Genomic DNA, 13,443 nt, shown 5'->3' on the forward strand with positions numbered 1-13,443 from the left:
CCTTCAACTGCTCAGATTTACTTCCTCAAGCTTAAAACATACTCACAGGTTTCCTTCAAATAGGTAATGCTGAAAGAGATGGAGGGGCAGGAGAGGGAGATGGAGGTGTGAGAGGAGGGAGTGGCAAAAGAGGGAAGGGCGAGGGAGGAGTGGGAGGATGAAGGAGGAAAGGCGAGAGGATGGGGAGAAGGGAAGAAAGGGAGGGGCGGTGGAGGTGTGAGAGGAGGGAGGAGGAAAGGCGAGAGGGAGGGGAAAAGGGAAGAAAAGGAGGGACAAGAGAGGGAGGGGAGATAGAGGTGTGAGAGGAGGGAGGAGGAAAGGTGAGAGGGAGGGGAAAAGGGAAGAGCGGGAAGGGCAAGAAAGGTAAAGGGAGGGGGGAATCCTGAATCATTTACTGCATTCTACTAGATGTCACTACAGGGCCTCTTTAACTGTGATACACCAAAATTGCAGTATCACCAGAATAGGGTGCACAGCACTGGTCATGTCATGTACTGCTCTCATTCTTGGCTGGCACACGGTCTGCAGTCACGTCACTGATACAGGAGTTTATGGTACAGAGTTAGGGAAAAATGCTGCCGAATGCTTCGTTTACTTCCTGTGGAGAGACCAGTTACCTCGAATGACAGCCTTTAAGTGGTCCGGCTTGCATTTTCTTGCTGCGATTGCGTCATTCAGAGATGACCGATAGTTACCTGTGGTAAGAAGACATTGGTCAATCATTGTATGTATAGCAAAGGGGTCACATGACCAGAGGCCTACACTGATCAGAGGGGTCACGTGACCAGAGGCCTACACTGGTCTCCGCTTATTCTCCGGCTGCCGAGGCTGAGTTCACAAATGACATATCATGAAAGGCTGTATTCTATGTTCATTTTGGGTGCTTTTATGTAGCTTTTATACTGCATTTTTGGTGCATTTGCAATGCGTTTTTCATGCTTTTGCGTGCGTTTTAATGCGTTTGTGTTTCGCTTATAAAAACGCATATGCTTTTGAATGCATTTTCCATGCGTTTTTATATATTCATTTATGCAAATCACTTGGAAGACTACAGGAAGAGAAAATCCAGAACAAAAAAAAAACAGCATGGAAAACGCATACCATTGTGTTCCCATTGACTTTCATTATGGGAGTTTTGGCAGCGTTCCTGCATAATATGCAACCAAACTGCGTTTTTCAAAACGCAGGTTAGAAAGCGCATATATGCCCCAGGTAAGTACCGTTTTTATTTTTAGCACACATCTCAGGGTCCCTTTAAAGGACAACTGTAATGAGCGGTAAATGGAGGCTGCAATATTTATTTCCTTTTAAACAATACCAGTTGCCTGGCAGCCCTGCCGATCTATTTGGCTACAGTAGTGTATGAAACACACCAGAAATATGCATGCAGCTTAATCTTGTCAGATCTGACAATAATGTCAGAAACACCTGATCTGCTGCATGCTTGTTCAGGGGCTGTGGCTAAAATATATTAGAGGTAGAGGATCAGCAGGATAGCCAGGCAACTGGTATTGCTTATAAGGAAATAAATATGGCAGCCTCCATATCCCTCTCATTACAGTTGTCCTTTAAAGGACACCTAAACTGAGAGGACTATGGAGGCTGCCGTATTTATTTCCTTTTAAACAATGCACATTGCCTGGCTGTCCTGCTGATCCTCCGCCTCTAATATTTAGGCCATAGACTCTGAACAAGCATGCAGATCAGGGGCTTGATTCACAAAGCGGTGCTAACTGTTAGCACGCCTGTGAAAACCCCCTTAGCACGTCTAAACAAGCTTTTCGGGCGCAAAACTTTATGCGCACAAAACTTTATGCGCGTAAAACTTTATGCGCGCACTGCACAGAGCGCAGGGCGCTCCGCGCGAAGTGCCCATTAAAGCCTATGGGACTTTGCGCGCGAAACTTTGAGCGCGATCTGATTGAGAAAACCGGTGCTAACCTACTTAGCACCCTGGTTAGCGCGCCTAAAGACTTTAGACGTGCTAAGTAGGTTAGCACCGCATAGTGAATCAAGCCCCAGATGTTTGACTCGATTTGCTGCCTGCCTGTTTCAGATGTGTGATTCAGACACTACTGATGCCAGAGAGATCGGCAGTAGCGCAAGGCAACTGGTATTATTTACAACGAAATAAATATGGCAGCCTCCATATGCCTCTCAAGTCAGATTCCCGTTAAGCCTTGTACACACGTTAGATAAAAGTTGGTTTGACAAGCTAACAATAAGCAGGCACAGGTAAATGATAACGTACACACAATACAGACGGGGGTCCAGACTCATGGGATGGTGGTGGGCATGCAGCTAGGAGCAGCCTCCACATGCCGCTCACTTCCGGTGTCCATTAAAGAGACTCTGTAACAAAATGTTCATTCTTATTTCTTCTATCCTATAAGTTCCTATACCTGTTATAATCTACTCTGTCTAACTGCAGCCTTTCCTAGTTGCACAGTGGCTGTATTATCTCTGTTATATGATCTAATCATCTCTCCTCTGTCGGCTCTGTCGGGCTGAGGCAGTCAGGCTGGAATGTGCTGTGCTGCTTGTGATTGGATAGAAGCTATTCACACCCTCTCCAGGCCCCCTCCAAGCTCTGTATGACTCACACACTGAGCTACTCTCAGCCTATTACTTGCTATGTCTTTTGTTTGTAAACACTGCATAAAACTTGCAATTACAAGCCAGGATTGCAGCAGGGAGTGGCAGAAACAGCACAGAGGGGCCCAGGAGAACATAATGAATAGAATGGTATGCTTTTTATTGTAAGAATTTTACAGTACAGATTCTCTTTAAGTTCAGCCTCCACCCTGGTGACTGTATTGAAATAGATTTGCCTATCACTTACCTAAATGAAAGTGTGCTGCCGCCCTGTTGGTGAAGAGCACGGCGTTCAGCTCCTGGTCTGGGCACTTCTTCCGGATGCCCTCTGTGTAGGCCTCTATGGCTTTCTTGTAATCTTTCTCTTTAAAATAGTCATTCCCGTCTTCTTTGCAGGCTTTTGCTCGTTCTGATGGAGGGACACGGAGTGATTATAAACAGGAAGAGAGGAAGTGGCCACAACAAACCGTCATCGGCAGAACCTGCTCTGCATCAGCGCTGAGTAATATGCTGGTGCTTTATCAATACAACAAATAATAATAATACAAGCTTAAAGTGAACCTGAACTGAGAATGTCCTCTCTGCCCAAAAAGATAAGCATCAGCATAATAACCTTTAAAGAGACACTAAAGCGAAAAAAAAATGATATAGTGATTTGTATGTGTAATACAGCTAAGAAATAAAACATTAGGAGCAGAGACATGAATTTAACCTATTTTGGTTCCTGGACGTAGTTTCTACGTCCAGGAACCATGCGCGCCACCGCGCGCCCCCGCGGCCGATCTTGCGCGTGCACGCGCACTCCCGGCCGCGGATTCGGTAGCCAAGGAATCAATGTATCGGGCTATGGAGCCCGATCACTGATTCCTCTCCCCCACTGAAAAAGCGACAGCTTCTCTCGGAAGCTGAGCTTTTTCTGGCCGTCTCCTTCCCGATGCGTCACTCTAAGCGCGTGCTACACTTAGAGTGACGTCATGTAAACAAACTCATGGCCGCCATCTTGTGGCCAAAAAGTAATACTACACCTGAAAAAACAAAACAAAAAGAATTAACACACATTTACATTATAAATCTATTGTTTACCTCCCACCCTCCCAAAAGTACCCAAATAAAATGTTTAGTATAAAAAAAACAAAAACATTACAATAAAAAAACAACAACATGTAAATATTTACCTAAGGGTCTAAACTTTTTAAATATCAATGTAAAGATGAAATATTTCTATATTTTTGTTTATTTTAAACTTGTAAATAGTGTTAGATGCAAAATGGAAAAAATGCACCTTTATTTCCAACTAAAATGTTGTCGCCATACATTGTGATAGGGACATAATTTTAACGGTGTAATAACCAGGACATATGGACAAATACAATACGCGAGTTTAAATTATGGAGGCATGTATTATTTTAAAACTATAATGGCTGTAAACTGAGAAATAATGAATTTTTCCATTTTTTTCTTATTCTTCCTGTTAAAATGCATTTACAGTAAAGTGGCTCTTAGCAAAATGTACCCCCCAAAGAAAGCCTAATTGGTGGCGGAAAAAACAAGATATAGATCAGTGCATTGTGATAAGTAGTGATAAAGTTATAGGCTAATGAATGGGAGGTGAACATTTCTCACGTGAAAACGACGGAACTTGAATGGGTTAATATTTTTTTCCAGTACAGGAAGAGTTAAAAAAAAACTCCAGTTATCGATGCAAAAGAACAACTGAGCTCCACGACTTTCGACTCTTCTGAAGCTTGTTATCTCAACTATCAGTAATTGTATTTTCTTTTTTTCCGCAGAGGAAGGTTCAAAAGTTCACTAGACTGCTCTGTAAACTCATTTAGAATGCTGAAGTAGCGTGTAAACTGCAAATGTAAGAGAATGATGCAATGTTACACAAAAAAAAAAAAAAAAAAAAAAAAAAAAAAAAACAACAACAACAACAAAAAACTATATAACTGAAAATAAAAAAATGAGAATATTTTCTTTGCTGCTAATCTTCTAATGATTATCCGTACTACACAACCAATTCATCATAATTTTTTTCAGTGTCTCTTTAACCACTTCACCACTGAGGGGTTTTACCCCTGAAACACCAGAGCAATTTTCACCTTTCAGCGCTCCTTCCATTCATTCATCTATAACTTTATCACTACTTATCACAATGAAATGAACTACCCGTATTTTTCGGACTATAAGACGCTCCGGACCATAAGACGCACCTAGGTTTAGAGGGCAAAAACCAGAGGAAAAAAAAAATTCTAAACCTGGAGTGTCTATGGTGCAGGGGCATCTTGTGGAGCCTCCCCCAGGCTGTATCTATCTCCCAAGTACACTAACCCACCTTATCACTAATATTAAAACTAATCCCCACTAACCACTGCTGCCCCCAAAGTACACTCACCCACCCTGTCACCAATAATAAAACGAATCCCCAGGTACACTAACCCACCCTGTCACCAATAATAAAACTAATCCCCACTAACTACACTAAGCACTGCTGCCCCCCAAGTACACTAGCCCACCCTGTCACCAATAATAAAACTAATCCCCACTAACTACACTAACCACTGCTGCCCCCCAAGTTCACTAACCCACCCTGTCACCAATAATAAAATTAATCCCCAAGTACACTAACCCACCCTGTCACCAATAATAAAACTAATCTCCACTAACTACACTAAGCACTGCTGCCCCCCAAGTACACTAACCCACCCTGTCACCACCAATTAGACCAATCCCTGAGACAAACCGTCACCTGATCCAGCTAAGTGACCTCTGGGCAGGGATACATGTCTCCTCCATCATAATGATGCCATGACGTCATCTGCCAAGTCTGGGACACCGCAGCTTTCTCCATATGCAGTGCACATAGACTTCCTGCATGCCCAGCCTGATCAGGATCACATCAGGACGTCATAGAAGCGCTGCAGATAACTCATCAGCAGCATGGGACTTGAAGCTCGGCCACCCCTCCGCCCGTGCTCTCTCTCGTTTCAGCCGGTGCCTAGCGGAGAGGCTGTGAGCTCGCCTGAGAGAAGATCCAGGAGCTATTTTCTGCCCGCTGCCATGCCGAGTGAAGGGATAGCTGAGCTGCTAAAATAGCAGCGTATGTGCACGGAGGGCTGTGAGCTTTGTCTGCCTGTGTGCTGGGAGAAGATCTAGCTGCTTTTAATTCCCTGAAAGCTGCGTATGCAAAGCTTACATGTCGGGTGACAGAGACACAGTGAGCTGATCGGCAAATCATATGTAGCAGCATGCAAGCAGCTGAATGCTATTCACACACTGCTACATTCATCAGCTCACCATTTCCCTTCACCCGACATGGAAGCTTTACATACGCAGTAAGTTTTCAGGGATTAAAAGCAGATGGATCTTCTCCCCGTACACAGGCAGTCAAAGCTCACAGACCTCCGTGCACACGCTGCTATATTAGCGTCTCAGTTCTCTTCGTTCGCCCGGCATGTCAGATTTATGGCAGGCAGCGGCAGACTACATTAAACAGATCTTTTCCCCGCAAGCTCACAGAGTTCAGACTCTCGGAAAGGCACACATTCTTCACATTCTTTTACACGCTGCCCAGCTCAGTCTCTACCTTCACCCCCTATTCCAGATCCAGGCAGCGGGCAGATAATTAAAAGCTACTAAATCTTCTCCGCTGATGTCGCTTACATCATCTTCATCTCCGTCTCCTAAATACTCAGCCGGGAGACGCTGTAAACACTCCAAATTTTTAGCATTCGGACTATAAGACGCACTCACTTTCTCCCCCCATTTTGGGGGGAGAAAAAGTGCGTCTTATAGTCCGAAAAATACGGTATATCTTGTTTTTTTTCGCCACCAATTAGGCTTTCTTTAGGTGGGACATTATGCCGAGAATTATCTTATTCTAAACTAGCTGATTGCCCGGCGTTGCCCGGTTATGTATTTGGCTGGTGTTGGCTCCGCCTACTTTTTCTAACCCTAACACACAATTACTCACTGACCAAGTTTGTGAGCTTTGCGGTCTTTGGTATCAATAATCTGCATTGAAATGAAACAAATCTGATTGACTGTGTGTGGCTCCACCCCCTTTTCTGCATTTGAACCCCAGTCACCCAATAACCAACTGTACCAGGTTTGAGGCCTGTGCCATTAACAGTTCAAGAATGGTAGCAATTAAATATTCCCCTTGAAAAGCAACAGGTGAAGTTTGATTCACTTTTGTAGGCTCCACCCACTTTTCTGAATATTAATTCCAGTCATCCATTGACCAACTGTGCAAAGTTTAAAAACCCTGGCATTAACAGTGTAAGAATGGCTGCAGTTTACATGTTCCCAGTGAAATTTGTATTTGTCTCCACCCATTGATAACCCGGCGTTGCCCAGGTATGTATTTGACTGGTGTTGGTTCCGCCCACTTTCTAACCCTAACACACAAACACTCAATGACCAAGTTTGTGAGCTTTGGGGTCCTTGGCATCAATAATTTGTATATTCCCATAGAAATTAAACAAATCAGATAGGCTGTTTGTGGCTCCGCCCCTCTCCAGCGTTTGAACCCCAGTCACCCAATGACCAACTGTAGCAGGTTTGAGGCATCTGCTATTAACAGTGTAAAAATGGCAGCAATTTAAATATTCCACTTGAAAATCAACAGGTAAATTTTGATTGGCTATTATAGGCTCCACCCACTTCCCTGAATATTAATCTCAGTCACTCGGTGACCATCTGGGAAAAGTTTGGGAATCCTGAAATAAACAGTGTAAGAAGGGCTGCAGTTTACACTTTCCTAGTGAAATTTGTTTTTGGCTCCGCCCACTTTTTGTAACCTGGACACAAAGTCACTACTCAATGCCCAAGTTTGTGAGTTTTGGGGTCCTTGGCATCAATAATTTGTATTTTCGCATGAAATGAAACAAATCTGATTCACTGTTTGTGGCTCTGTCCCCTTTTCTGAATTTGAACCTCAGTGACCCAATGAATAACTGTACCAGGTTTGAGGCTTGTGCCATTAACAGTGCAAGAATGCCAGCAATTTTAATATTGTCCTTGAAAAGTGACATGTGATTTTTGATTGGCATTTTAGGCTCCACCCACTTTTCTGAATATTAATCCCAGTCACCCAGTAACCAGCTATGCTAAGTTTGAGAACCCTGCCATTAACAGTGAAGAAGGGCTGCAGTTTACAATTTCCCAGAAAAATCTGTTTTTAACTCCACCCACTTTGTGTGACCTTGACACACAGTCACTCAATGACCAAGTTTGCGAGCTTTTGGGTTCCTGGCATCAAACTTGTGCTAATGGAAGCAGTTTATCCAGCAAAGAAATCTGGCTGTTTTTGGCTCCACCCCTTTACTGAATTTGAACCCCAAACACTTACTGTAGCAGGTTTGAGGCCTCTACTATTAACAGTGTGAGAATGGCTGCAGTTTCAATATTCCCCTTGAAAATCAATAGGTGAATTTTGATTGGCTCTTGTAGGCTCCACCTACTTTTCCGAATATTAATCCTAGTCACCCAGTGACCATCTGTGTGAAGTTTGAGAACGCTACCATTAACAGTGTAAGAAAAGCTGCAGTTTACATTTCCCCATGTAAAAAGTTAGTTGTTTTTGGCTCCGCCCACTATTTCTAATCTTGACATACAGTCACTTAACAACCAAGTTTATGAGCTTTGGGGTCTTTGGCATCAATAAGTCGCATTTTACCATTGAAATTGAACAAATCTGATTGGCTGTTTTTGGCCCGATCCCTTCAGAATTTAAACCCCAGTCTCCCAGTGACTAACTGTAGCAGATGTTAGGCCTCTGCCCTTAAGAGTGCATGAATTGCAGCAATGTAAATATTCCCCTTGAAAATCAAAAGGTGAATTTTGATTGGCTGCTGTAGGCTCCACCCACTTTTCTGAATATTAGTCCCAGTCACCCAGTGGCCAACTGTGTCACGTTTGAGAACCTTGCCAATAACAGAATGGCTGAAATCAATCTAACAAATCTGATTGGCTGTTTGTGGCTCCACCCCTTTAGTGAATTTGGACCCCAGTCACCCAATGACTGACTGTATCAAGTTTGAGGCCTCTGCCACTAACAGTGTAAGAATAGTAGCAATGTGAATATTCCCCTTGAAAATCAATAGGTACATTTTGATTGGCTGTTGTAGGCTGCACCCACATTTCTGAATATTCATCCCAGTCACCCAGTGGCCAATTGTGTAAAGTATGGGAACCCTGCAATGTAAAAAATGAAGTTGTTGGCACCGCCCACTTTTTCTAACCTTGACATACAGTCACTCAATTATCAAGTTTATCAGCTTTGGGGTCCTTGGTATCAATACTTTGTATATTCCCATTGACAAATAAACAAATCTGGCTGTTTGTGGCTCCGCCCCCTTCCTGAATTTGGACCCTAGTCACCCAGTGACAAACTGTACCAGGTTTGAGGCATCTGCTTTTAACAGTATAAGAGAATGGTAGCAGATGAAATATTCCCTTTGAAAATCAAAAGGTGAATTTTTATTGGCTGTTGTAGGCTCCACCCACCTTCCAAAATCTTAATCTGTCACCCAATTATCAACTGTGCAAAGTTTGAGAACCCTGCCATTAACGGTGTAAGAATGGCTGCAGTTTATATTTTCCCAGTAAAAGTTATTTTGGCTCCGCCCACTTTTTGTAACCTTGACACACAGTCACTCAAAGACCAAGTTTGTGAGCTTTTGGGTTCCTGGCATCAAAAAATGTGTGAATGGAAGCAGTTTATCCACCAAAGAAATCTGATTGGCTTTTTGTGGCCCCGCCCCTTTAGTGAATTTGGACCCCAGTCACCCATTGACCGACTGTAGCAAGTTTGAAGCCTCTGCCATTAAAAGTGTAAGAATAGCAGCAGTTTAAATATTCCCCTTGAAAATCAATAGATGAATTTTGATTGGCTGTTGTAGGCACGACCCACTTACCTGAATATTAATCCCAGTCACCCAGTGACCAAGTGTGGCAAGTTTGAGACCCCAGCGATTAACAATCTAAGAATGGTTGCAGTTTACATTTTCCCATTTAAAATGAACGGCTGAAATTTGATTGGCTGTTTTATGCTCCGCCCACTTTTCCTGGATTTGTAACCTCGGTCACCAAGTGACCAACTGTGCCATGTGTGGGGACTCTAGCTTGATTACTGTGAGAATGGCAGCCTTTTACATTTTTTCCATTGACTTGAATGGGTGGAATCTGATTTGCTGTTTGTAGCTCCGCCCAGGTGTGCAGGGGGGGGGGGGGGCACGAGACCCCCAGAACATATCATCCCAGGTAGTAAGGGATCTGTATACCAAGTTTCGTTCAAATCGGTCAAGCCGTTTTCGAGTGATCGCGGCACATACACACACACACACACATATAGATGTGTTTTAATGGGAAAATAGGAAAAAATGTGGGGAAAAAAATCATTTTTCAGTTTTCGGCCTTTATAGTTTTTAAATAATGCATGCTGCTGTAATTAAAACCCATGAAATGTATTTGTCAATTTGTCCCAGTTATAAAACCTTTTAAATTATGTCCCTATCACGTTTGGCGCCAATATTTTATTTGGAAATAAAGTTGCATTTTTTTCAGTTTTGCGTGCATCCCTAATTACAAGCCTATAGTTTATAAAGTAACAGTGTTATACCCTCCTGACATAAATATTTAAAAAGAGTTCAGTCCCTGAACTCTTTAAAAATAAAAAAAAATGGTGAGTGTGGGAGGTAATGAGTTAATTTTTAATGTATAACTAATGCATTTGTATATGAAAAATGCTTTAGGGTGTAGTTTTACTATTTGGCCACAAGATGGCCACAGTAAGTTTTGTTTATGCGACCTGCAAGCGTACAGGAAGTACGCTTGCAGGAAGTTCAGGGAGGCTGGGCAACTTTTTTTTTTCACGACCGCGCTGCTTCTTGTAGAAGCAGCTGATCATTGCGGGGGGCTTAGATCAACGAACGGGAAAGGTTTTTCCCGTTCATTGATCTCCGAGCGAGCGGGCGGCGGCGTGCACGAGCTCGGGGGCGCGCTGACGAGCGAACGGGAGCGCGGACAGCGGCGGGAGCGCGGACAGCGGCGTCAGGTACGGATTTCTCTGTCCCTTGGTGGTAACAGGGTGGAAAAAGGGACGGAGAAATCCGTACGGCCGGGGGTAAAGTATTTAAAGAAGAACATTTGTTTGTTGCAGCTGATACAAATCCTGCAAGAAAATCTGCAGTGTGTCTACTTTCTGCTTTCATGGAGTCAAACATAAGGTTAACAGCCTGTGTTTATAAATTAGCTGCTCTGCCATGGCAGAAGAGATTTTTGAGCTGAGAGATCAAATTACAGTCACTGATGAGGAGGACTTAGACAGACTAAACTCTCTAAATATATACAGGGTGCATTTCTCTGTTTTCCTTCTGTCCTGTGCAAGAGTTCAGGTTCACTTTAACTATTCCCTGCACTACAAAGAAACATTTAATTTGTGGTCTAGACCAGGCATGGGAAAACTTGGCCCTCCAGCTGTCACAGAACTACAAGTCCCAGAATGCATTTGCCTTTATGAGTCATGACTGTGGCTGTCAGACTCCTGCAATGCATTGTGGAACTTGTAGTTCCTTAACAGCTGGAGGACCAAGTTTGCCCATGCCTGGTCTAGACTCTAGAAGAGATTTCCCCACTGTCTGGACAGGAAGTGATGTATGTTCTCATCTCTGGTGACACAACAGCAATAAAAACCTAAAAGAATTTTTAACCCTTTGCTGTGCTATGCAAAACAAAAATACACCCATACTATGGAATTATGTTTAAAGATAAATATGTGTAGCAGATTACAGCAATACCTTCAGGGTCATCCGTGAGAATGGACTGCAGACAGGCGAGTTCCGGAGCTTTCTCTGGATCCACCTCCTCCGGCGCAGTCTTCATGAACATGGGCACCTTGTCAAACTCCTACACAAAATGCAGACAGTTAAAGAGGACCTGTAACTTCAAAAAGGTCCCCAGGTGGGTACCTACCTCAGGTGGGGGAAGCTTCTGGATCCTATCGAGGCTTCCCCTGTCCTCCTCCATCCCACAGCGGCAGCGCTGGGCCCCCTAAACCACAGCAGACAAGTAAAGACGGCTGTGGCGCAGTAGTGTCTGCAATATTTCCCTTCCCCGCCTCCAGCGCAGGAGCGGCTCTCCCCTCGGGGTGAGGCTGAAATAGCCAATCCCGATTGGGTCTGCTCTACTGTGCAGGCGAATTGCGCATGCGCAGGAGCGGATCTGATTAGGATCCAGGATATGGAAGCTGCCATATTTATTTCCTTTCACGCAATACCAGTTGCCTGGCTATCCTGCTCATCTACTGCCTCTAGTACTTTTAACCATAGCCCCTGAACAAGCATGCAGCAAATCAGGCGTTTCTGACATTATTGTCAGATCTGACAAGATTAGCTGAATGCTTGTTTCTGGTGTGTGATTCAGACACTACTGCATCCCAATAGAAAACAACCACTTTAAAGGACAACTGAAGTGAGAAGGATATGGGGGCTGCCATATTTATTCTCTTTTTAGCATTACCAGTTGCCTGGATGTCCTGCTGATCCTCTCCCTCTAATACTTTTAACCATAGCCCCTGAACAAGCATGCAGCAGATCAGGTGTTTCTGACATTGTCAGATCTGTCAAGATTAGCTGCATGCATCTGGTGTGATTAAAACACTGCAGCCAAAGAGATCAGCAGGGCTGCCAGGTAACTGGTATTGTTTAAAAGGAAATAAACATGGCAGCCTCCATATACCTCTCTCTCTGTCTTAAGGCCTCTTTTCCATGAGCAGATGAAGGCAATGAATTCTCCGCCTGTCAGCTGCTGACATTCTCCGGCCGGGTGCCTGCTAGCACCCAGCATGGACCTTCTCTCTCACCCCCCCAAAAAATGAATTTGCACCTGAGCACAGCGCTTGCCGTCATCACACATCACGGTTTTTGTCGGCCGGGTAACATGACCAAATGCTGCCATTCAGCTGCTTGTAATTACAGCCAAATGGCGCTTGTGGCCAGGAGGCTGAACTGCACAACTAGTGAGCAGTTTAGCCGCCTGTAGAAAAGAGGCCCAAGTCCAATAGAAGACAATTTCTGATTGATTTATCTGGCCCCTTGCGCTATAAAATAAAGGCGGAGTCTCACCTCCTCCCACCGATCTTCATTAAAGGCTCCTGCGTACTTCTGATTTCGGAATTTATCCATAAATTGGTCCATGACATCATCTTCCTCCTCTGGTTTAGAATCCATGGCGGCCCCGGACTCCTGCAAGCAGAGAAGACATAATGGGCTCTATTCATAAACCGTTACCGCAAGTTTTCCGCTCAAAACAGCGGACTTTCCCGACCATTTAGCAAAGTAGGCATTCATAAAAGCTGTTCCCGCATGAAAATCTACAATCCCCCAGCAGAGCGAGAAATTTCCGCCTTCTGCAGTGTTTTTCTAGATTTATCTAGAAAAAAGTAACAAAATGGCCATTCATAAAGATTAGAGGAAGCGGTATGTGGACAGGAAATACCATTTCCTCAAAGCCTGCGGATTACATACAAGTGAATGGGACAGACCTCCCAGAGAGAGCAGCGCACGGAGGGACTCTGCCGGCTGAAGTGTTTCCGCATGCCTTCCGACAGCTTACCGACAGCCTTCAGCGGGAGATCTCCGCAGTTGCATCGCAGCTGCCAACATTTTTTTGAATGACCACCCAGAAGTCTAATATACCGCTGCGGTATTTTCCCTCCAGGAGTTTTTTCGCCACAAAATTTTTATGAATAGAGCCCATTGAGTATCAGCAGGCCACATACATCCTGCAACATGTCAGTAGTAGGGGTGGTCAATGAGATGCAAATAATTTTGAGTTGATGCAGCA

At 44.0% G+C, this 13,443-nt stretch overlaps 1 protein-coding gene across 1 annotated transcript in view; it reads right to left on the reverse strand.

Moving 5' to 3' along the window:
• The window catches only part of TTC4 (tetratricopeptide repeat domain 4), a 29,502-nt gene that overhangs the window by 13,334 nt on the left and 2,725 nt on the right, over positions 1-13,443 (reverse strand). The window contains exons 2-5 of the mRNA XM_068239018.1: positions 12,723-12,842; positions 11,397-11,505; positions 2,843-3,004; positions 618-695 (exon numbers count right to left, since the gene is read on the reverse strand). Of these exons, the coding sequence (XP_068095119.1) occupies positions 618-695; positions 2,843-3,004; positions 11,397-11,505; positions 12,723-12,827 (454 nt within the window). The 5' untranslated portion in view covers positions 12,828-12,842. The remainder of the gene's footprint in view (positions 1-617; positions 696-2,842; positions 3,005-11,396; positions 11,506-12,722; positions 12,843-13,443) is intronic.

This window comes from Hyperolius riggenbachi, chromosome 6, assembly GCF_040937935.1.
Source record: "Hyperolius riggenbachi isolate aHypRig1 chromosome 6, aHypRig1.pri, whole genome shotgun sequence".
NCBI lineage: Eukaryota > Metazoa > Chordata > Amphibia > Anura > Hyperoliidae > Hyperolius > Hyperolius riggenbachi.